A 23,469-nucleotide genomic window follows, 5' to 3' on the forward strand; every position below is an offset into this window, starting at 1 on the left:
AACACTGATTTCATGGACATGATTATGAGGTGCAGTAACTTCAGATATCTAATTGTTGTTGCTTATCCATGTTCACGGTGGCTTGCGGTTGGTCCCTGTGTACATCCTGATGCTAAATCAGCATCAAGGTTTCTGGTGAGAGAGGTGTAACTGCGGTGAAGAATTTTTGAAGTTTTAAAATCCAATAATGGAACCCACTTCTTAAATGCCTGGTTTGCAGAGATGGCTTTGCTGTTAGGAATTAAGATAGGTTGTGCTCGATGCACCACCCACAGGCCAATGGGATCATGGAGATGTTCATTGGGGTCCTTAAGGCCCGTTTAGCCAAACTATGTGCAGAATTGAATAAATTGTGGTATGTGTGCTAACACTGGCACTAATTTATTTGCAAAACCAGCGAGGGAGGGACCACCACTTGAGCCATCACAAAATCATGACTGGGCGTACGCTACACACACCTCTCTCACCTACACAAGTGGCATCAGATGCACACAGGACCACAGTGGTCCTAGGAGAGAAGTTTAGGGAGTACCTTAGGGATTTCACGAAAAGTGTTAAGATTATATCTTCACAGGTTCTGTCTTCTCACCAAAAGACAACAGGAGAAAACAGCAAGACTACTAACGATCAGCACAAGACTCAGCTTCTCCCAGGGGGCAGGATCTATATACGCACTTTTGTGTATCGTTGGAATGAGCAGCGTTTCCATGGGCCACACCAAGTGATCTATGCTACTCCGACTGCCATGAGGGTGGAGGGCAACAAGAATTGGATTCACATTAGTGATACTTGAAGGGATACTGGCTGCTTTCCACCGGCACAGGAGCAGGCATAAAAGTTAAGTACGCCATAGGGATTGTAGTTCATTTCAGTGCAAATGGGGGTGCAAATCGAGATCTGGAATTTAAATAATTTTGTCGAGGAAAATAATTGTTTAGATTTGTACATTTTGTGAAAATGAATGGCTGTATGATTTCTATGATTTTATGTCATCATGTTTGAGGATGACAACCAGTGTATGTACGGAAAATGTAAAATTGTCTAGTTTTATGAAGTCTGAGGAGAAAATGTTAAGAGGAAAAATAAATGTTGCCAATGATCGTTTTGATAATGGGGTTGATGAACTAGATCCCACAACAAATGCTCATGGTTTCACAGTGAATAACATATGGTATAGCCAAATGAGGAATGTGGGGAGAGAGAGATCCGTAGGATATTGCTACATCTCTCATCCCCCATGCTTCTGGCATTCCTAGGGTGTTTATCCTGAGTAGTAGTAGAAGTAACTACATTTATAAAGCACAACTACAACTCGTAGGCATCCAAGCGCTCAGCAGTAGACAAACATAAACTGGGGTGAGCAAACCAGAACAGAGTCCCCTTACCAAAGCAGAAAGGGAAAAAAGAAGGCAACAACAGCTTTGCTTATATTGTGGACAAGCAGGTCACTTCCTCCGTGACTGCCCGGTAAAACCACCCAAGAAAACGGTTGGGGCAACAGACAAACTGATGAAGAAGAAGAACAGAAGTCGGGAAACGCCAATGCCCGGCAAGTGTAGGGGTCTGCTTGTTCAGCATGAAAAAGCGATCCGTACAGACCTCACATCTAGTCCTTCTAGTGCTTTTGGTGAATCACAAGCAACCATCAAAAATACATGCCTTGGAGGCATATATTGATTGTGGAGCTGTGTGTAACTACATTGACCAAGATTTGGCTCTCCGAATAGGCCTTCCTCTCCGACAGAAGCAGAAATCGGAAAACGTCACTGCTGTGGATGGTTCTCAGCTATCATCCGACCCGGTGACACAATACGCAGAGAAAGTCAAGCTTCTGTGTCAGGTCAGGCATAAAGAGGACATTACTTTCGATCTCATCGGTGCTCCTCAGTTCCAGATGATATTGGGAATGCCCTGGCTGGAGACCCACAATCCTAGGATCGACTGGCAAAAACAAGTTCTGACATTTCCTCATGATTGTGCTGACACATGTTACAAAAAAGATTAAACCAATGTGGAACCGAAGGAAGGAATCGTGTGGGCCTCATCAGCTCCTTACCGCTTGAATACCAAGATTACCAGGTTGTCTTCAAAAAAGAGAAAGCCATCGTTCTGCCCTTGCACAGACCCTACGATTGTCAAATAGATCTTGCACCCGCAGCACAGATCCCTTACAGCGAATTTACGCTCTGACAGAACAGGAAAATCAGCATCTTAGAACTTACCTGGATCAGTACCTGGCGAACCGTTTCATTCGCCCGTCCAAGTCACCTGCCTCCTCGCCCTTATTCTTCGTGCCTAAAAAGGAGGGGGACTTAAGAACTTGCATCGACTATAGAGCCATCAATCAGATCACAGTAAAAATCGATATCCTTTACCACTTATACCAGAGCTCCTGGACCAAGTGAAACATGCTTAAATCTACACAAAATGGGATTTAAAAGGGAGCATACCATCTTGTAAGAGTAAAAGAAGGAGACAAGTGGAAACCGGCCTTCCGCATGAAGTATGCCCTCTATGAATACCAGGTCATGCCCTTCGGCTATGCAATGCCTCTGCAGCATTCCAATTCTTTATGAATGATGTACTCTGTGAACTACTGGATGTTTGCATTCTTGTTTACATTGACGACATTCTTATCTACTCAAATTCCATTGAAGAACATGTAAGTCATGTCTGGGAAGTCTTAGAGAAGCTTCGACAACACCAATTGTATGCCAAGTTGGAGAAATGTTTTTTCTATGTAACCGAGGTCGAGTTTCTCGGTTTCATGCTCACACCACAATGGCGTACATATGGATACATGAAAGGTGGATGCAATCCTCCAGTGGCCCTCACCAACATCCACGAAAGAGTGCAAAGCGTGCTCGGATTCGCCAAACTTTACTGTCGGTTTATACCTGGGTTTTCACAAACTGTACATCCAATTACCCGCTTGTTAAAGAGAAATCAAAAGTTCCATTGGTCGACAGAAGCTGAAGAAGCCTTCCAGAAGTTGAAACTAGCATTCACTACAGCACCAGTCCTTCGACACCCACGACCAGACCTACCTTACATAGTTGAGAGAGATGCTTCAAAAATAGCCCCGAGAGCAGTATTGTCACAACGAGACCCTGAAACAGGACAACTCCTCCCCATTGCATTCTGGTCCCACAAATTTTCCACCCCTGAGTTGAACTACGCAATCACAGGTAAGGAATTACTGGTAATTAAAGCAGCTTTCAAGGCCTGGAGACATTACCTTCTTGGGGCGAGACATACGGTCACTGTCATCACGGACCACCTTAACTTGCAATACTTGAAAACCACCAAAGCACAATCCTCGCGTCAACTTCGTTGGGCTCTCTTTTGCGTGCAATACGATTTTATTATCACTTATAGACCTGGAGTACGCAATGGGAAAGCAGATGCTCTATCACGCATGAGTGGAGAAAAAGAGGCTTTTACAGCATCCGACCCAGTGGCCATAATTCCTTAGGAAAGGATTCAAACCAGAATAGCTGCCACCACGTGTGTGGATGACCAAAGAACCAATTTGCATATCCCTGATGGATCAATCAACACAACAGGAATGGCTGTTAAAAGGTGATCATTACACCATCAAATCTACCGTATTTCCAAGGACGATTATATGTCCAAGAACTGCAAAAGCAAATCATCACAAATTACCACGATTCATTAGTGGAAGGACACCTAGGAATAGCCAAAACTCAGGCTAAGGTAAAACAAAACTACTGGTGGCCAACCTGGCGAAAAGACATCGCCCAATTTATTGAAATCTGCGGTGACTGTGCACAACACAAGTCTCAGAAACAGAACCTGCTGGCTTACTACATCCCCTAACAGTACCGCCAGCACCTTAGCATACCCTGTCGATGGACTTCATCACAGATCTTCCACCCTGCAATGGATACAACACCATATTAGTCATTGTGGATTTATTCTCCAAAATGGCCCATTTCATCCCTCTGAAGGTACTCCCAACTGCATCAACTCTCGCTTCTGTGTTCTTAGAGCAAATCGTTAGATTGCATGGATTTCCATCAATATTAGTATCTGATCACGGAACTCAATTTGTTTTTGCCTTTCGGAGAAAGTGTTGTACGATTGCCAAAATCGATCTCCGGTTGTCCACAAACCATCACCCACAAACTGATGGGCAAACTGAAAGAACCAACCAAACTTTCGAGCAATATCTAAGGTGTATGTTGCAACAATCTGAGATTCTTGGAAAAATATACTCTGGATAGCTGAGTATGCATACAACAACTCAGTTCACACAAGCACAGGGCAAACTCCATTCTACACTGTGCACAGAAGACATTGGAGGACATCAGTATTTGTTCCACCCGATACTCTGGAAATGCCAGCCATAAAAAACTTGCATAAAACCATCACTCAGGTTCTTAAGGAGGCGACAGAGCATCTGACCAAGGCTAAGGAAAGACAAAAACTGTTTGTTGATCGACATCGGAACAAAAGTAAACAAGAACATCCATTTAACACCAAAAAGCTTTCATTATGGACATAGCACTTCAGATACATTAACCTTGAACATTCCATTTATTAAGCAGGATGCATTAACCTTGAACATTCCATCCATAAAACAGCCCCAAGTGTATTCTTGGGTGTGGCTGCTAATGGATTGCCTAGGCATGTGCTCACTCTCTACCAGATTGGAGAAAACGTGTGTTTAGCATCCAAATATATTCCCCTGAAGGGGCCAAGAGCTTTCCGCCCAAGATACCTGGCCCCTATACTATAAAGTCCATAATCAATCCTGTCGCCATGAAATTGGAGTTACCATCTCACATGAAAATTCACCCTGTATTTCATGACTCTCTCCTCAAACCACTGAAATCAAATACACGGCTTAGTTCTCCGCCAGAGCCCAAAGTAATAGATGGAGCACCAGAATATTAAGTAAAATCCATCCTGGCCTCCAAGGTGGTTCGATCAAAATTGTATTACCTAATTGACTCGAAAGGTTACAGACCTCAAGACCGAACTTGGGAACCCAGTGAACACGTCCATGCTCCGCGTTTAATCAGACAATTCCATCGCAATAATCCCACCAAACCAGGACGGGGAGGAGAACCACCTTTGATAGGGGCCTTGAGGGGGAGTGCTGTCATGGTCATGAAGTCAGGGTCACAGGCATGCAGGGGTCACATGCACTGGAGACCTCGGTGGACACTGTCCTGGCGCCTTTGGCGCCAGGCTCATGAACAAAAGTAAACAAGAACATCCATTTAACACCAAAAAGCTTTCATTATGGACATAGCACTTCAGATACATTAACCTTGAACATTCCATTTATTAAGCAGGATGCATTAACCTTGAACATTCCATCCATAAAACAGCCCCAAGTGTATTCTTTGGTGTGGCTGCTAATGGATTGCCTAGGCATGTGCTCACTCTCTAGGAGTGGCAGAGTGTGGTTGGTAAGCCGGCCCTAATGGGCGTGCCCACGATCTCCGCTATATAAGCTGCCCCGATCCTCAAGGCTTCGCGTTATTCTGCACTTGCAAGCAGCGTAACGCTCCCCGTTGCCTGAGATCAGACTTACATTTGAAGATCCTGCTTCCTGGACATCCTGCTTCCTGCCAGCAAACTTACCAATGGGGGAAGCTGTTCTTACCTGTACATCTCTTTGGCGAACAAAGTATTCATCTTTACACTTTCCGGAATGCCGAAATCTTCATCTTGCCACCGCAGCACGACACGCTCCATCCTCAACAACATCGCCTGAAAGGAAAAACAGCGGACAAGGTTAGACATCAAACAAACACTCAGTTTAAGGTTGCACTTCACCATACTTTGCGCTTTTCCTTAAACCATCACTTACCTGCTGTCGAACATTGCGGTAGCACCCATCTTCCATCCGGCCGCGTCTCGCGTCTAACAGCTGCATTGAGGCCGCATTTCCATCTAAGGGAGAGACATTATTGCGGGCGTAAATAGGAGCAACATATAAAGACATTAAACAGTACAAACAGCATCACAAGAGCTCAAGAAAGACTTACCAATCATAAGGAGAAGCATAGTTGCAGCTGGACTGGACTAATCCTTATCAGGGATCAGTGAAGGAACTAGATCCCATTCGACGCGCCCCTTCCAGAAGTAGCAGGACGGAGAGCTTATCTTTCATCATTCACAGGAGCAGTATCACCACGTACCACTGGTCGCAGCTTTTCTACTGAGGGAGAGGCCTGAAGGGGGTGATTCAAGTTCAGGGAGGGCTGCAACCATGCCCCAACGCCTCCTCATAGACCAGGTCAGCGTAACAGAAGGACGGAGGACTGAGACCCATATTGGACTTCAGATACTTGTACAAGTTCCTCAGGAAGTACGAGTTCAAGATGGTCACACTTTCTCAGATTCTTCAGGCCCCCAGCTCCAGCATTGGATGGTGTTGTTGGACCTTCAGAATGCTTATTTTCAATTGCCAATCCATCTCAAGCACAGAAAATACCTGAGGTTCGCTGTTGGTGGTTCTCATTATCAGTTTCGAGTTCGGCCATTCGGGCCCCAAGGGTTTTCACCAAAGGTTTTCACCAAACTGATGGCAGTGGTGGCAGGGAGCCTCAGGAGAGGGGGGATTCAAGTCTACCCCTAATTGGACGATTGGCTGATGAGGGTAGCATTCTCCTGAACGAGTGCCCAGCATCTCCTGGCCTTCGATTTAATTTTTTCAAGGTTGCTCGGCCTCCTGGCATCCTGCAATTATCTGGTGCCAGAGGCCCGTCTGAGAATGAGGACCATTCAATGGGCCCTAAGAAACTCAAGGTCCCCGTTCTCAGGAAAAATGTCAGACCTACTTCAGGTTCCAAGCAGGGTCACACATGATCTTCTGTGGTGGGCTTACGAGGACAATATTCTGAAGGGAGAACCCTTTTGGAAACCATGGCCAGAGATAACAGTAGTGACAGATGCCTCACTCACAGAGTGGGGAGCCCATACAAATGATCTGACCGTCAGCGGTCGTTGGTCTCCATCGGAGTCCAAACTACATATCAATCGGTTGGAGCTGAGGGCAATCAGACTAGCGCTGAAGGCCTTCCTGCCCTCTGTTCGGGGAAAGAATGTCCTGATAATAACAGACAACACAGTGGCCATGTACTACCTCAACAAGAGAGGATGTGTAGGGTTACTACCACTCTGCAGAGAGGCAATGCAGCTCTGGTTCTGGGCAATTCAAGAAGGAGTCGTTCTATCAGCAGTTCACCTAGCTGGAGAAGAGAACACTGCGGCGGATTCTCTGAGCAGGCAGAGCACAGTCTCCCACTAGTGCGAAGTAGCTCAGGAAGTCCTTCAAGAGATCTTCACCATTTGGGGAACCCCTCAAGTGGATCTGTTCGCGACCAGTGTCAACTGGAAGTGCGAACTGTACTGCTCAAGGGAATTTCCCCCAAGAGGAACTCTAGGGGCTAGGTTCGTAGTGGACTGGGAGTTTCCACTGCTGTACGTGTTTCCTCCAGTAAAACGAGGCAGGGTTGGGCACCACTTTTCTGTTTCAAATTTTCTTAATCTTGAAATTACTTAGAAGCATAAGTATTGCTATGGGTTGGTTTAGTCTGGAGCTGTCAGAATGGAATCGTCCTATGACACAGGGACCACAAAATACTGTAGCAAAGAAATGAGGTGAGACCACCTCATTAGATCTGGCGCTCTCAGTTGGCTCCAATCGGAGCAGCAGTGATTCATTTAATTTATTATTTCGAGTTTTTTTCAACCTTTGCATTCATTCTTAGACAGGGAAATTATTTTGTCTCCATTTGAACACATTACAATGAAACTTATGAAAACTCCAGGAGCTGTTTAATGCTCATTCCTATGTTAACAATCTTTTCCTCGTGGCGAGCAGTGTTTCCTCCAGTCCCATCATTCCTCACATGATCAGGAGGTTGAGAAAGTTTGGGAAACACATAATCCTAATTGCCCCGGATTGGGCCAGGAGAATGTGGTACCTTTCACGCGTGGTTTCTGATAGGCTGAAATACAAGGATTGGGACATCCTGAATGACGTTATGGAGATTTTTCAGAAGGCCAGCAACAAATTCCTTCTACCGTTGCCGTTGGAACACATTCTGCAGCTGGTGCAAAGATGAGAATGTAGACCCTTTTCTGTGAAAAACACTGGATGTTTTATCCTTTCTGCTATCCTTGGCCAATCTGGGGCTCCAGGATGGAACTATTAAAGGCTATTTGGTGGCACTGTCCATCTTTAAGCGCTCGTCTGATGAATGTTCTTATTTCAAAATTCCACTGGTGATACAATTTCTAAAGGGCCTTACCAATGTGTTCCCCCATCACCTTTTCAGATTCCAATTTGGGACCTTAATCTGGTACTAAAATATCTATCTAAGGTTGTTAACTTTTCAAACCATTCTATTGGTAGCTTTAACTTCAGCCCGTAGAGTGAGTGAATTGCAGGCACTTTCATCGAAGCCACCCGTTACTATCCTCCATTAGGACAGGGTTGTTCTGAGGGTTAAGCCTTCATTCTTACCCAAAGTAATTTCTGATTTTCATGTAGGACAGAAAATTGTTTTACCTTCTTTCTATTCCCCACCTCATCCTGGCAAGGAGGGAGAGAGGATACATAGCTTAGACCCTCGCAGAGCTCTGAGCTTTTATATATCTAGACTTTCAAAACTCTGCATTGATGATCAGCTTTTTATTGGCTATACAGGCCGCAAACTGGGTCCAGGTGGATCATTCTGGCAATTTTGGAATGTTGCAGACTGGCAGGCAAGGATTAAGGGTCCATTCCACCAGGGACATGCCTACCTCTACAGCCCTGCAAAGGAGTGTACCAATAAAAAGTATTTGTGAGGCTGCAACATGGTCTACTATTCACACGTTCACAAAACATTGCTGCCTGGAGTCTTCGCTCATTCAAAATGGGAGCTTTGGAAAAGCAGTCCTGCATTCGGTTCATGAAAACCATTAGAAAACTAAATTCTACTCCCTCCACCAAATTAAATACTGCTTTGGGAGTCTATCAAAGATGAGGAATACGTGGGAGGACACAATCCATTCGAAGAACAAGTTACTTATCCCTGGTAACGTTCTTTCAACTGGATGTTCCTCCCACACATTCCTCATCGCCCTCTAGCCTACCCTACAGTAGAACCTCATGCTATTACAGCCTTCGCTCCTTCAACGCTGAGTACGGTCAAACCTGTGGTTATACGGGTATTTCTACTGTAAGAAAAACAGAACTGAAGCCAACGGGCGCTGCGCATGCTATATATGCCTTCAATGACATCATCCTCGAGACGGAGGCCCTCGAGGGACATCAAGTCGACTGCATCAACGCACAGCACCTTCTGACGAAAAATATTGCCTGAAGCAGCTGAAGCTGGATATCGAATATCAAAGATGAGGAATAAGTGGAAGGAACATCCAGTCGAAAGAATGTTACCAGGGGTAAATTACTTGTTCTTCTGTGAAATTATACCTGTTGCCCAAACAAGTGTTGGGGGAACATAGATTGTTAACATGGATTTATTAGCTTGGCTTGCGAATTTCAAATGAGCATCAAGCATCATAAAATGAGTAATGACAATGAATGTGATGCTGGAAATGCCTTATGGAGGGACAGGGCCTCTGAGTCCTTGTCCTACCACTTCCCTGTGCGGACCTCTGGCAGTGCAGCTCTTCATGTTTTCCTTTTGGTGAACAACACCCATGGGATACCCTTATAGCCCTAACTTGGCTGTGTCTCTGAGTGTCCTCTATTTTGGGACACACTGGCCCTACCATAGGAATCAATGGATTCCTGCAAGGAGGCAAGATGGCCACTGTAGCCTATTGGTTTATATTGCCTTTACCTTGTTTCCGTAAGTCCTGGGAAGCCCTGACTCTGTCCCTTTCTACTGACTGGCTGTTGGGTGGCAATACCATATATGGCTCTGGGGCTGCCTCCCGTCACACTGACTGAAGCCTTCCCAGAGGCGGTGTGTTGTGGGTACGCCCTAGGGGTGGAACCTATAGGAATGGAGTCTGAAGTGAACTCACATTCTGTGTTGTGGGTGTCTGGTTTCTGTGTGTGTGACACAATGATTAAGACAGCCTTGACTGAAACTGACATGAATGTAGTGTAGTGTGCTGAAAGGCTGTGTGCATACCCCAATCCACATTATTTGTTATGGGTGGAGTGAATGGCATGAATCCATGTGGCCTGATTGGCTACATGCCTGCATGAATGCCCTTCTGAGTAATTGGCAGACTGAGCCTGGCTCAGCCAGAGTGAATGGGGAACCGATGTGTATATCTGGGGAGCTCCCACTCACCAATTTGATCAGAAGCTGAAGCAAGAAGAAGCTGTTCCTTGAAGCCCAGCTGGGGGAGAAGTCTGCTGCTGTATTTTCTTCATGTAATCCAAAAGCTGCTGTGTTTTTCCAAAGACTGATCCAGAGAGGACCTGCAAAGGAGACCTCTCCCCAAGCTATGAGGGACCATTGTTCATTCTGCTACTCCTGTGTGCCTGCTGTCCGGAGAAGGGGTCTTCGTGAGTCCTGAAGAGGCGTGCCCGGACATCTTGAGTTAAAGAAGTCCATTGGTGTCACCCAGGGTCCGAAGGTATGTTTCGGTACTCCTGGAAGCCGTTGCAGTCTACCACCCACAAAAGGGGTACCCTGGCATAGTTCCAAACTGCCTAAGAACATTTCAAGGGATATCCTTGCCATCATCACTGACCACTTTATTCTGCCAGAGCGAGTCCCGAGTCACTGATTGCAGAGGAAGGTCCGTCGGTGGGTTTCCTGCCATCAGAAGCTAATGAAGGCATCTCAAGGGCCAGATTTGGTGAGGGTCCGCGGTCCACTCCAGTGGTCAAGTACAGGTCACCAGAAGCCGTCCAGAGGTCAGTCCTGCAGCTGCAGCACCGAAGAACCGAAAGTCAGAAAAATGCGATAATCGGAAACCCGACACCAAAAGTGACCTATGCACCTGTCGCCGCCAGAAGTCATTGAAGAGTCCCAGGGGTCTTACTCTCATCTGCCAAGCCTGTAAGGAACTCACATCAAGTGTAATCTTCACAGGACTTCTACAGTCGGAGAAAATGTCTACCAAATTAGAGCACAGCTAAGAGCAAAACTGCCGTACTTCAGAAAACTTTGGTTCCATTTTTCTTCTTGGACTCAGCATCCCTGTGGCTCCTTCTTCCAAGGGGGGGTTCATCCTCGGATGGAATCGTCGAAGGAAACGGATAAACTCTGCCATTTCGCCTGCCAAGCCACCAAAGATACTGTGGCGACAAAGAGCATCGTCTAGCCTCAGGACTCATACAGGGGTCCCAGATTCGTCTTGGATCCTGTTCTCCTGTGGCCTCTCAGGTACTTTGGGGTGGTAGAACCATTTAAAGAAAGCAAAAGGATACTGAACATGATTGGACTGGGCTGTAAAAGACAACATATGTTACTCCCTAGTGTTAGGGAGAATTCTCATTCTATGGCTAATTTCCCTTACCTATAGAGTCCCCCAGCAGCTTTGCTGGATTTTAAGGGTTTGTTTCTTTTTACCTGCTAAGAGTGAGACTCTTTTTCCCACTCTTGCCTATGGGATCTTTCTCAACCCCATAGGAACCATCTTTATTCACATGTGTTACACAGCACCCTACGTGCAGTGACACAGGGGTGCCGTAGCGACCCCCAAACATAGACTCCATACCCTGGGACTGACTACTGTCTCCCAGGGCATGTAAAGTCCCCATTGACTTTACTAGTCAAATCCTGTGAACTAAACCAGTACAACCCATCTTACTATGGAGGTACTGGAAGGGGTTAATAGTTTTTCCCCTATGTTCATTTTCTAGAGGGTACCCTACAGTCCCTCTCTCAAACGTTTCTGGCTGGTGGCAGTGGTTACTACCATAAATATTCGACTGCAAATATTTCCCTATGTGATTTTCCCATTGTTCGAGGCTACCACTTTTTCTGACAGCCTCTAACATACCGCTGGTGCATTTTAATATTAACTTTGCTCTGGTAGGTTTTATTTTCCAGAACTTTAATATAGCTTCTTTCTCGTGTGATCCTTTGTTCATCCGTTTGACGGGCGCCCACCAAGAAGCCCTCCTTTCAGCGCCACTGAGTCTGGGGTGGATCCATTGAGTGGGAAGGGGAGTAGGACCCCTGGACAGGGTTGCCTCAGCAACCCATGTCGCACTCTATCCTGATAGGCTGGAGGGTCTCCCGCCAAGATGACCACTCCACTGTGTGAGTGACAGCTAGGCTGTATGAATGGGGATCTTTTTGCATAAAAGCAGGTTCCTGAGGACTGGAAGAGCAAGACGTCGCCATTGGAACTAAGAAGCCGAAGAGGAGAGAAGCCAAAGACATCTGCAACGACTGAACCACCGGTCAAGCCCTGCTGCAGCGTCTCACCACTTTTCTCCACACAACGAGAGAAGATCTTCATCTGCAAGAGCCTTCTTCCCTTGAGCTGGTGAGGCCAACCAGTTTGCCAATCGCCTTCCTGGACCTGCCTTGGTCGAATCACCAGTAACCTGTATTCGGAGGCCGGATAGGCAGGCACCAGTCCACCCGGACCACGATTTAAAGGAGCGTACCTTTTATCCGTCGGGCAGCACCGCGGCTGGTTCATCCCTGGTTAGTGCAGTAACTCGAACCTTCCTCCACGACGAGAGCCTCTCTTCCTCTGCTGGATCACCCGAACTGCAGGAACTACCAGGAACAACCGCCACCGCAGGAGCCACTTCCCCATTTTAAGGTGCATTGTTCCGGCAGGCTGCCCTTTCTTTGCGGTAGCACTAAAGGTGTTTTAAATCCTTTACCTACCCGTTGGGTCGGTCGCCCCTCTCTCTTAACATTGTCTTTCGCCCTCTGCATCCACCTTTTCAAATATCGTTAACCAAAGACTTGACTGCAGCTACGAGAACATTTTGCTCCTGGGCCCTTGCCCTGTACCACTGACTCTGGCACAGGCCTACTGACTCTGGCTACATTTGTTAGATCTACCTTCTCGAGATTGATTCTCCATTCGAACTGTGTGGTGCAACCCTTTATTATAACTACTCTTTTCTTCCTGTTGCTAAAACTTGTGAAATGCCATTTTGCGCAGTTTTCATTTAAGTATGTGCTGCACTAATGCACTGTCTGATTTAATTTGGTTCACAAACTCATGGGAAGTGTTGTTAGGGTGTGTAAGAAGCTATTTCTATATAACTTGTGCTTTCCCTCCCTTTTGAGAAATTCGTAGAGGAACCCTTGTGTGTAGCTTACACTCTGCCGTTTTGCTCAGTTTTCACTCTGGTTCACTTGGTCTACAATTTAACTTGGGAGTGTGTATATTTTTCCTTGACTTAATTTAACTTGCTTGATGACTGTGATAAATGTGTTTTCTTAGAAGTGTAGAAAATAAATATATAACTACTTTTTAATACAAAGCTTTGGTCAGTGTTTTCTTGTACCATAGTACAGTAGACCTATTGTGTAAACCCTGAATACTGCTCATCTCCTTCTTGGGATAAGTCTGACTGCTCAGCCACAGCTACCAACTAAATCTTTGTGGTACAGACTGATACCAAAGGGGATTTATTGCTCTCACCTGTAGTCGTAATCTTGTGTAGTGCTCCCTAAGGGAACTGCACAGGATTCTGCCTAACACCTAACTTTTCTATTACAGGTTGCCCAGGTGGGGGGATCTTCACACAGATTTGTATATCTAGTGTAAAGAAAGCATTTTGCCACTGTTCACAACTAACTTGCCTTTCTTCCCTATTCTATGCTGATACACCTCACTTAAGAATGTGCATGCATATTTAAAACTGTCTGCAGTTGGTGCATCCATAACTGAAATTAAGTAGTGTGGTACCACATAGAGTGTATATATTTGTCTTTCTTTGAATAAGTATTTCCAAGTACAACGTGATACTATTTACATGTACATATATTCCTGAATCTTAATTTATATAAAGAAGCTGTGTTATCACCTAACATAGTGTGTGGACATTCCTTTGTGGGGGCTTGGGGAGTCACTGTACTTAAGAACTAGACTGCATCACCTCATTTATTTATTTATTTATTTATTTATTTTATTTATATAGCGCAGACCAGGCCCAAAGGCAACCGGGCGCATATCTTGACAGAAAGTTACAGGTATGACAAATTATCGCGCTGGTACCAACAGATTGCGATCAGAATATACAGAATATACAATTGACGTTTACAAAGCAAAGCAATGAGCGGGACAGTGATGTCGGAGCAAAGCAAAGCCGGATGGACCGTCAGAGTCAGTGAGATGTAACTAGCCAAAGCTTGGCTTTGTGTTTGAATAGGTTGAATGACGGTAAGGTTCTGATGGTGAGTGGTACAGTGTTCCAAAGCTTGGCTGCCAGGACAGGGAAGCTGGCACCACCAGCTGTGTGAAGCTTGAATCTAGGGATTGCAAGACCGTGGGACTGTGCAGATCTGAGTACTCGCGTTGGTATATGTTGAGTGAATCGAGAGGCTAGATATGAGGGGGCCTGTTGGTTGACACATTTGTATGTAAGAGTGAGTGCTTTCAGTGAGATCCTTTGGGCGACGGAGAGCCAGTTGAGGTTCTTCCTTGTTTCTGAGATGTGGGCAGATCGAGGGATATTAAGGGCCGCTCTAATGGCATTGTTTTGGGTGGTCTGAAGTTTGTTGAGATTGCCCTGGTTAGTGCCTTGGTACAATGCATTACAATAGTCCAATTTGGACATAACCAGGGTCCTGGCCAGGGTAATGCAGTTCTTGGCGGTGAGGAATGGGCGACAGGCTGAGATCAATTTGCAGGTGTAGGCAGATGCGGCAGCCACTGCATTGGTTTGTCGGGTGAGAGATAAGGAGGCGTCCAGGTAGATACCCAGGGTTTTGGTATCTTTAGATACTTTAATTAGATTACCGTCAATGTTAAAGGAGCTGAACAGGGGACTTAGTTTGTTAAGTCTCTGTTGCGTGCCTAAGATGAGAAGCTCAGTCTTATCATCGTTGAGGCATAGCTCGTGCTGGGCCATCCAAGCTTGAATGACAAGGTAAATGTCATTGAGGGCTTTGGAATCAGCAATGTAGTCACCAGTGATGGGTAAGAGTATCTGGGTGTCATCGGCGTAGTTCGTGTAGGTGACACCCAGATAGTCAAGCACATCAAATAATGGTTTGGTGAAGACATTATAGAGAGTAGGGGAGACACAGGACCCTTGCGGGACTCCACATGGGACTGGTGTAGGGTCGGCCGATGCGGTGGGTGAGAAAACTCTCATGTGTCTGTTGTCGAGGAATGAGCTGATCCAGTTGGATGCATTGTCAGAAAAGTGGGCAGCAGATTTCAGGTGCCGACATAGTATTTGGTGGTTTACCAAGTCGAAGGCAGCAGATAGGTCCAGTAGTAGTAGAAGGGACAGTTTACCGTTGTCTTTAAGGTCCTCAATTTGAGTTTTTAGGTCAAGAAGAGCTGTTTCAGTCCCGTGCTTGGGTCTGAAGCCAGACTGTCTTGAGCCGAGGAGGTTATAAGTTTCTAAGTAATTCTGAATCTGCAGGTATGCTGCTCTGTCAAGTATTTTAAGTAGGAACGGTACAGTGGTAATAGGTCTATAGTTCGTTGGTGTTTCAGGGTCTAGATTCGGTTTTTTTAGGAGAGGGATAACCCAGGCGTCCTTTAAATTGTTGGGTACTGTTCCAGTTAGGAATGAAGAGTTGATGAAGGTGGTTATGAACGGAGCAAGGTCATGTGCCGCTTCCTAAATGATAGGTGCTGGGCAAGAGTCACCTTGGCAGTTAGAGGGTTTTAGGTTGCGAATGATGTTTTCGACCTCGAGGATGGTGAGTGGGGTGAAGCTGAAAGGGGTGTGAGTAAAGGAGGCCGTTGGCGTGGTGGAGGGTTTAGTGGGGGGGTTGGTGAGTAGGGTAGTTTGTTTGGCGTTAATTTTTGATTGCAGGGTGGTGATTTTGTTGAGGAGAGCGTTTTGTATGTTATTGCACCATTGCCTGTCTTTAGTGCAGGTATCAGGGGCAGGGGAAGGGGCTTCCAGATCTTTAAGGACTTTAAACAACTCCTTAGTGTTGGATTCTGCTTGTATAATACGTTGGTTATAGGTCTCCTTTTTAGCTTGTAAGATCGCTTCCTTGTAGTTGTGGGTGGCGATGGTGAGGCGTTCATTGTTGGGGTTGCATGGGTGGCTCTTCCAGAGTGATTCAGCCTTGCGTTTTTCTTTGCGTAAGGCTCGTAACTGCGGGGTGAACCAAGAATTCAAATGGGCTTGTTGTTTAGCTTTCCGTAATTTAAGCGGAGCTATATTATCAATGGCTTTGAGCAGTGTTTGATTGAAGATATCTACTAAGACTGTGGGGTCATTATGTTGGGACACACATTTGTTCAGGATAGGAAGGATGAGTGGGAGGAGTTTATCCCTGGTGATGTCTTTTTTGTTCCTTGTGGGAGTGGCTGGAGCTATCGTGGGAGTGGTGAGAGGGTTGGTCGCTGGTAGGTGGAAGACAATGATGTGGTGGTCGGACCAGGCACAAGCGTGGTTGGAGCTTACGGTAGTGTTACAATTGAGATCCGAAATCCAATCGAGCGTTCTACCTTTAATATGAGTGGGTTTGTCGATGCGCTGTTGGAATCCTAAGTTAGCTAATGTGATAGCGACTTCCGAGGCCAGATGATCATTAGTGTCATGTAGGCCAAGGTTAAGGTCACCTAGAAGTAGTACCTGAGAGTTGGGTTTCGTATTGACAGTCAGAATGGCTGTGATCTCATCTATGAAGGAGCTAAGTGGTCCTGGAGGTCTATAGATGAGGTGGAGGGTAGCAGTGTTAGTTGGAGATAAGGTGAGTTTCACGGAGAGGGATTCTGCAGAGCTGAGCTCTGTGTTGGGGATGATTCTAAGTATGATGTTGTTTCTATGTATGAATGCGACTCCACCTCCTTTGGATGTTGATTGACGGTCAGCTCTAAGGATAGAGTAGCCGTTGGGGATAGCGAGGGAGAGGAGTGGGCCAGAGGCTGCGTGTAACCATGTTTCGGTAATGGCCAGAAAATCGAGGTTATGAGTGGTGATGAGGTCAGAGATGTCCAATGCGTGGGCCGTAATAGATCTGGCGTTAATGAGGGCACCCTTGAGTTCTTTGGCGGAGATAGTGCTGTGGGAAGATGGTAACTTCTGTGAAGTAGTGGTGACATGAGTGTGCTGAATGCAGTGGGCACGAGGTAATCTGGATCCAAGTCTAAGATTCCTGACTTGGAGTGTGCAAGGTTGATTAGGTGTGGGTTTGGTGGCAAAGTGATGGAGCCAAAGGGCAGGGTTATTGAGGTATGGGTTACTAAAGGGCATTGTGGTAAGGTGAGAAGTAAGGTGATGCGGGTTGGTCGTGACAGTGCTGGAGGGGGTAGGGGTATAAAGGGATGTGGCAGTGATGAGACCTACGATGATGGCGAGAGAAAGGTGGCTGGCAGTTGGCAGTGGCCGCATATCGTGAGCCAAGTGCTCTAACCGTCTGTGCGGTAGTGTAGGCGTGCACTGGAGGGGACGTGGAGGAGTTGTGCGCTGGGCAGAGGTTGGATCAGCCAGGAAGTGGCCGTCCAAGTGCAGCTTGCTGGGTGAGTACATGTGCAATTATGCATTCAATTACTCAAAGGCAAAGTTCAGCTAATGGGTAAGTACATGTGCAGTTATGCATTCAATTACTCAAAGGCAAAGTTCAGCTAATGGGTAAGTACATGTGCAGTTATACATTCAATTACTCAAAGGCAAAGTTCAGCTAATGGGTAAGTACATGTGCAATTATGCAAGCAGTGACTCAAAAGGCAAAAATTCAGCAAGTCTGACAAGTTGAGTGTAGCAGGTTATGAGCAATTAGCTTAACAACATACGCTATACGAATATAGAACATAAAGGGGGTGCAAGTCGTACTTAAGAGGAATTACAATAAGCGGTGGTTCGTGATGTGGGTTGTGATGATAGATGTGGCACTGCGTATTAAGGGTGCACCCGAATGAAAGAGGGGAAGGGCCTTAATAACCAGTCTGGGCAGCAGTGGACGATAGGCTGGGTGAGTTGGTCATACTAAGTTCAGCTAGGTCAGGTCCACGAAGAGTCTTACCGCATTTCTGGGGAACGACAGTACATCAGCAGCTGGGAATGAGGTGTGTTGCGGGGCGGAGACCAACACCGTGGTGGGTTCAGCAGAAGGCACTCCCTCACGCTCCACGGCGCGAACAGGGAGCAAACAGGGGCCTTTGTATGGGCGGCGCTTCCGCCTGCCGGCGGATGTGTGGGGAAGTTGTAGGTGCTAGTATCCTAGCGACGAGGCCTCAGCCTCGCTTTCATGCCGCACGGCGCCCGGCATAATAAGGTCAGGCAGGAGGGTCAGGCAGTGCAGGATCGAGGGGGTTCTGCCGTTGGCAACAGATTTTCGGTGATGCAGGTGGAGGGAGGGTGAGGTAGGGGGGTTTAGGCCTTACCCCGAGCAGCTCAGCCCTTCCGTGGCTATCGATGCGTGCGCGGAGCCGTAGATGAGGTCGAAGCACGTGGAGTGCTGGCGCTGGATGCGGATGCTGCTGCGCGTGGGGAGGGGCTCCTGCCCTCTCCTCGAGTGAGCTCCTGGCGAGGTGACTGTGCTCCAGGGGCAAACAGGGGCCTTTGTATGGGCCTTCGTGTGGCCGGCGCTTCCGCCTGCCGGCGGATGTGTGGGGAAGTTGTAGGTGCTAGTATCCTAGCGACGAGGCCTCAGCCTCGCTTTCATGCCGCACGGCGCCCGGCATAATAAGGTCAGGCAGGAGGGTCAGGCAGTGCAGGATCGAGGGGGTTCTGCCGTTGGCAACAGATTTTCGGTGATGCAGGTGGAGGGAGGGTGAGGTAGGGGGGTTTAGGCCTTACCCCGAGCAGCTCAGCCCTTCCGTGGCTATCGATGCGTGCGCGGAGCCGTAGATGAGGTCGAAGCACGTGGAGTGCTGGCGCTGGATGCGGATGCTGCTGCGCCTGGCTGCTCATCAATTGCTACCAAATTAAGAGCCCTGGCTGGGGTGTTCTGTGCCTTTCCCCTACCATATAGCGGGCAGAAGTACAGATACGCCCTGCCAGGCTTTACACTGAAACTAAAATGAAGTTGCGTTTTTAGATAGAAATTTGCTCAGACATAGCCAAGTGGCACCCATGAAAAGGTTTAGAAGAATGCCAACCCAATGCTACTTCAAATGTTTTGACCTACTCAAAAGAAGTAGAAGGTGAGTTGAGAATTATTGGTGAATAGGGCTGAAAATAAGTTGGGTTTGTGCAAACGTAGTGGGTATGCACATTTGGTTGTTTCATCTCATCCTCCAAGGCCTCCAAGTGTATTGGGGGTTAAAATGGGTAATCATAAAGGAACACAACAAAAGACGGGAAGTCCGCCTTAACCTGACTATATGACTTTGCCATGGCATCTTTGACTTAATCGTGGAACATGTTCATTTCATGAAGCCCACGAAGTTTGAGTGAGATGCACTTGGACGTCAGTGGCCAAAGTCTCCCAGTTTGAATTGGTGAATGATGTGTGTGAATGGGCTAAGCCTTCCAATCCTCCCACAGTCCTCCTACATGTACTGCTGTAGGGTCTGCACCCTTTTAATAAAATCTTTACTTGGGATTCAGCAGGGCTTCAGAACAGATCCTTTCCAGAGTGTGGCTCACTCAGTGAGTGGAAGTATGTTTGTTTATTTATGAAGCACACAGAGTTCCTGTTATGGCTGGCTGGTAAGTGGAAAGAAAGGGATATTTATTCTTGGATGATCAGCCAAATGAAAAGGGGGAGTCCATTAAGTGATCTTCAAATCTCATCCTTTGAATACTTACAAAGGCGGCTTCATTCATAATGCGCACCAGCTTGGTTACAGAGGTAAAACGCAGTACAAAATACATAGTGAAATCGATACAAGAAGGTAAGATTAGAGGGTAAATCAACTGAATGAAGCAGTTACAGGAGTGTTCACAGCTTGATTACAGGGCTAAATGCAGTACAGAAAAACATAGAGAGATCAATACAGGATATTGGGAATTGAGAGTAGAGCAAGTGAAAAAGAAATACAGTGGAGAGTAATGATAGTAGGGGCTAGTAGTATGAGTAGGCTGTTGGGCCTTGTCAGGTCAGTATGGGGCCTTACTGATAATGTGCTTTGAGGTAGTTGATAGGTTTTTGCCTGAAGTGAAGGTATGGCTGTTCCACTCGTATAGGAGGGGGTAGGGAATTCGTTAACAGGAACGCTACAGCCCCCCACTTTGGAGAGTTTAGTTCTTGGGACAATGAGGCAGCTGGTGTTCGCCGATCTAGTGGGTTTAGTTGATTTGTGTTCTTGCCTTCTAAAGAAATTCAACTAGTTCTCTATAAGCCCTGTATGGGGGTGGAACACTTGTATGGGAAGCTATCAGGGGATATGGCTGGGGATAGCTGAGAGCATTTTTAGTTTGTATATTTCCTTGGTTAGCCGTGACTCAGGGATGGGGGTAAGACATTCAAATGTGGATATCTACATAGAAAGGGGGGAAATTTGAGATGGTGTGAATGGATATGTATGCCAATGCCCCAACGGGGAATTGAGGTAGCAAGAAGTGGTCTGGCTGGCAGGGAGAGGTGATCTGCTTCTTGAAGTGGTAAATATTCAGTTCCTTTCTGAATTGTAGGAGCATTAGGGGCAGAATGACGTGGGTTGTTCCGTTTTCCTAGGCAGTAGCAGGTGAGGAGTCCTATCTACTAGTTGTAGATTGGTAATGCTGAGGCTTTGTTTACTGCCTTGGTCGCATGAGATAATGATTTTTTCTGCAAGGTAGAGCAGTGCTTTTGTAGACCGTGCATTGTAGGTGTTGCAGCACTTTGTGAAGATGATGCAGGATTGTGCACTGGCAGCCAGTGTAGGTCTGCCATTGTTGAGGTGATGTAAGCAAGCTCCTTTGATCAACCTGACTGCAGCACGCAAGATTGCATTTAGGCGATCTGGGTGATGCTGGGGAATTTGATGAGCAGGGTGTTGCCGATGTCATGTCTTTGAAGAGTAATGTATGATGGGGTGATAGGTTCCTATGTAATCTGGGGCCAGAGCAGTATTTTCAAGAACGCAATTATTTGTCCTATTTGTTTGCATCTGAGGAGATGCCATGTCTGAGGCAAGCAGTGCCTATGTTGAGATAGGTTCTAGTGGTAGGCTTTGGTGGTGGAGGATGGAATGATATGGTCTTCATAGGCTGCGTGTTTGAAGCTGGAGAGAATGTTGTTCAGTCCAGCGAACAGTTATTTTGATGGTCCAGTATGGGCAGGCTGTCCGCTTAAGGGGCCCACTGCTATTTCCATGCGGATAATGCAGTCACAACAGACCCGGGTCAGGAGAAGCAGGGCATCCTTTTTCATGTTGAGATGGGGCAGCTGTAGTTGGTGGAGCACTTGCTGGACAAACTTCAGAGAGGTAAGTTTAACTCTCCGCCCCTTCATTCAAATACAATGGGCCTCATTCCGACCCAGGCGGTAAGTTACCGCCTGGGTCGTACCTTTACCACCATGGCGTAAAATACGTTTACGCCATGGTGGTTGGCGGACTTACCGCCCCATTCCGAGGTTGGCGGGGCTGTAAGTCCCCAATCCCCATTTACCCTTCCCCACTCCCATTTTTGCCCCATAGGGCATAATGGGAGTGGGGAAGGCGTTAATTACGCCACCGTAAATTACGGTGGCGTAATTAACAACAAGGTCCCTTAGCGCCATGGATTTTAACACCTGCTAAAAGCAGGTGTTAAATCCTCCATGGCGCTAAGGGACCTCGGAATCAGGCGGTAAGGGTCAGCGCTGTTTACGCCTCCGTAAACCCCTTACCGCCTGGGTCGGAATGAGGCCCAATGTGCTGTAAAATCCACAAACATCAAATGTATTTGATAGTAAATCCAAGTACAATGCATGTTTTCAAATTTGGAGTATTAGGAACTAAACACCTGAAATGGCATGTGGCTTAGTTTTCATGTATCGTTTAAACCTCAAACAAGACATGCATTAGCATTTCGAGGTCATCAGTAAAATATCTGCATTTGTTTTGTAGGGCGACAGTGGTGGACCCTTCGCATGCTTTATTCAAGACCAGAAACGGTTTTACCAGTTGGGCATTATAAGCTTTGGAAAAGGCTGTGCTGCCCCCAAACGACCTGGAGTCTATACTTACGTACATCATTACAAAAACTGGATAGATGACGTAATAGCAAGAGATGACACAAATCACGTCGTGTATTTACTCCCTCTGATCCTTTTAACTGTTGCAAAGGCTTTCTTTTTCTATTTCCTGATTGGTGCTGGATAAGTAATGCCTGCAGAAAACATGCTAGATAGTTTAATAGCAGTGCATTTGCAAAAATGTCTGAAGTAAACTAAGATATTGCATGCAGTGCATAATTGGGCCTTGCAGCATAGAATGCAAGAGGTTGTAATGTATTGGAACAAGGAAATCGATTAAGTTGGTTTGAAAGCAATATCTGAACAGTGCCGCATAAACATTGCTTTAAAAAAAGTCAACATGAAAAATCGATTTATGAACCGACATCAAACAGTTTCTACAGGAGCTCACATTAAATGAAGCCATTGTTTCTTAATATTATACGGATTTATTTCAATGAAAATCAATTATTTTTTTCATGTTAGCCTTCTGAAGGTATCGGAAGCATCTGTGTTTTAGGATGATTGGCACTGATTGTTAATGAGAATGCCCCACTAAGTTTTGATAAATACGTTGTTTCTAATCTTTTATGTAAGTGTCCATTCGAAAATGGAATTGAAACATGTTTCCTGGTTTACTTTTGGTGTACGTAAGCTGGAAAGAGCTGTTTACAATAAAGTCTGTGTCTGCCATGTGAGTGGTAAAATACAGGGCATTGTTTACTGTGACCAATACCATGCAAAATGTTCAATACCTATACAATTGCCTTATTGTACCACCAACCCTGGCTGGAAATGAGACGAGCAAATGCTGACCAGATGCTAGTAACAGTCTTCAGAAATAGCTCCTTATGTACAAGGGGCAACATACAAAGTGGGATAACACTCTGACAACTCCACTACTCATGATGCCTTCCCTTGGCCCGGGAAACTACCGACACATAGCCGTGCTAACTGGTTTTCAAAAACAACTGATAAGGTGGTTGCCTCAGACCTTCAAAAGTACAAATACAATTGCGGACAAATGACAACTGGTGCATCTACTCTGCCATGGTACTGCAACTGCATTATGATTTGCGGGTAATCACTTATTCAAATGGTTATTAATACATATTAGCTCTACTTGACCTATAAGCAGCATTGGACACTATGCATAATGACATCATCATCCAGCGTATGGAATTAGTTGTAAGTGACAAAGCCTGTCGTGTCTTAAGGTGGTTTTGCTTCTTTCTGACAAAGCAGTAACAGAGAATGAGGCATTGACAACACACAGATACACTTACTCGAAAAAGACACGAATGGGCAATTTTCC

General features: G+C 46.1%; 1 protein-coding gene across 1 annotated transcript in view; it reads left to right on the forward strand.

Moving 5' to 3' along the window:
• LOC138581824 (transmembrane protease serine 12-like) overlaps nucleotides 1-22,857 on the forward strand; it is a 1,241,011-nt gene extending 1,218,154 nt beyond the window's left edge. Inside the window, exon 5 of the mRNA XM_069652823.1 lies at nucleotides 22,048-22,857. Within this exon, the coding sequence (XP_069508924.1) occupies nucleotides 22,048-22,302 (255 nt within the window). The 3' untranslated portion in view covers nucleotides 22,303-22,857. The remainder of the gene's footprint in view (nucleotides 1-22,047) is intronic.
• The last annotated feature ends 612 nt before the right edge of the window (nucleotides 22,858-23,469 follow it).

This window comes from Ambystoma mexicanum, chromosome 3q (genome assembly GCF_040938575.1).
Source record: "Ambystoma mexicanum isolate Mex_15411 chromosome 3q, UKY_AmexF1_1, whole genome shotgun sequence".
Classification (NCBI taxonomy): Eukaryota; Metazoa; Chordata; class Amphibia; order Caudata; family Ambystomatidae; genus Ambystoma; species Ambystoma mexicanum.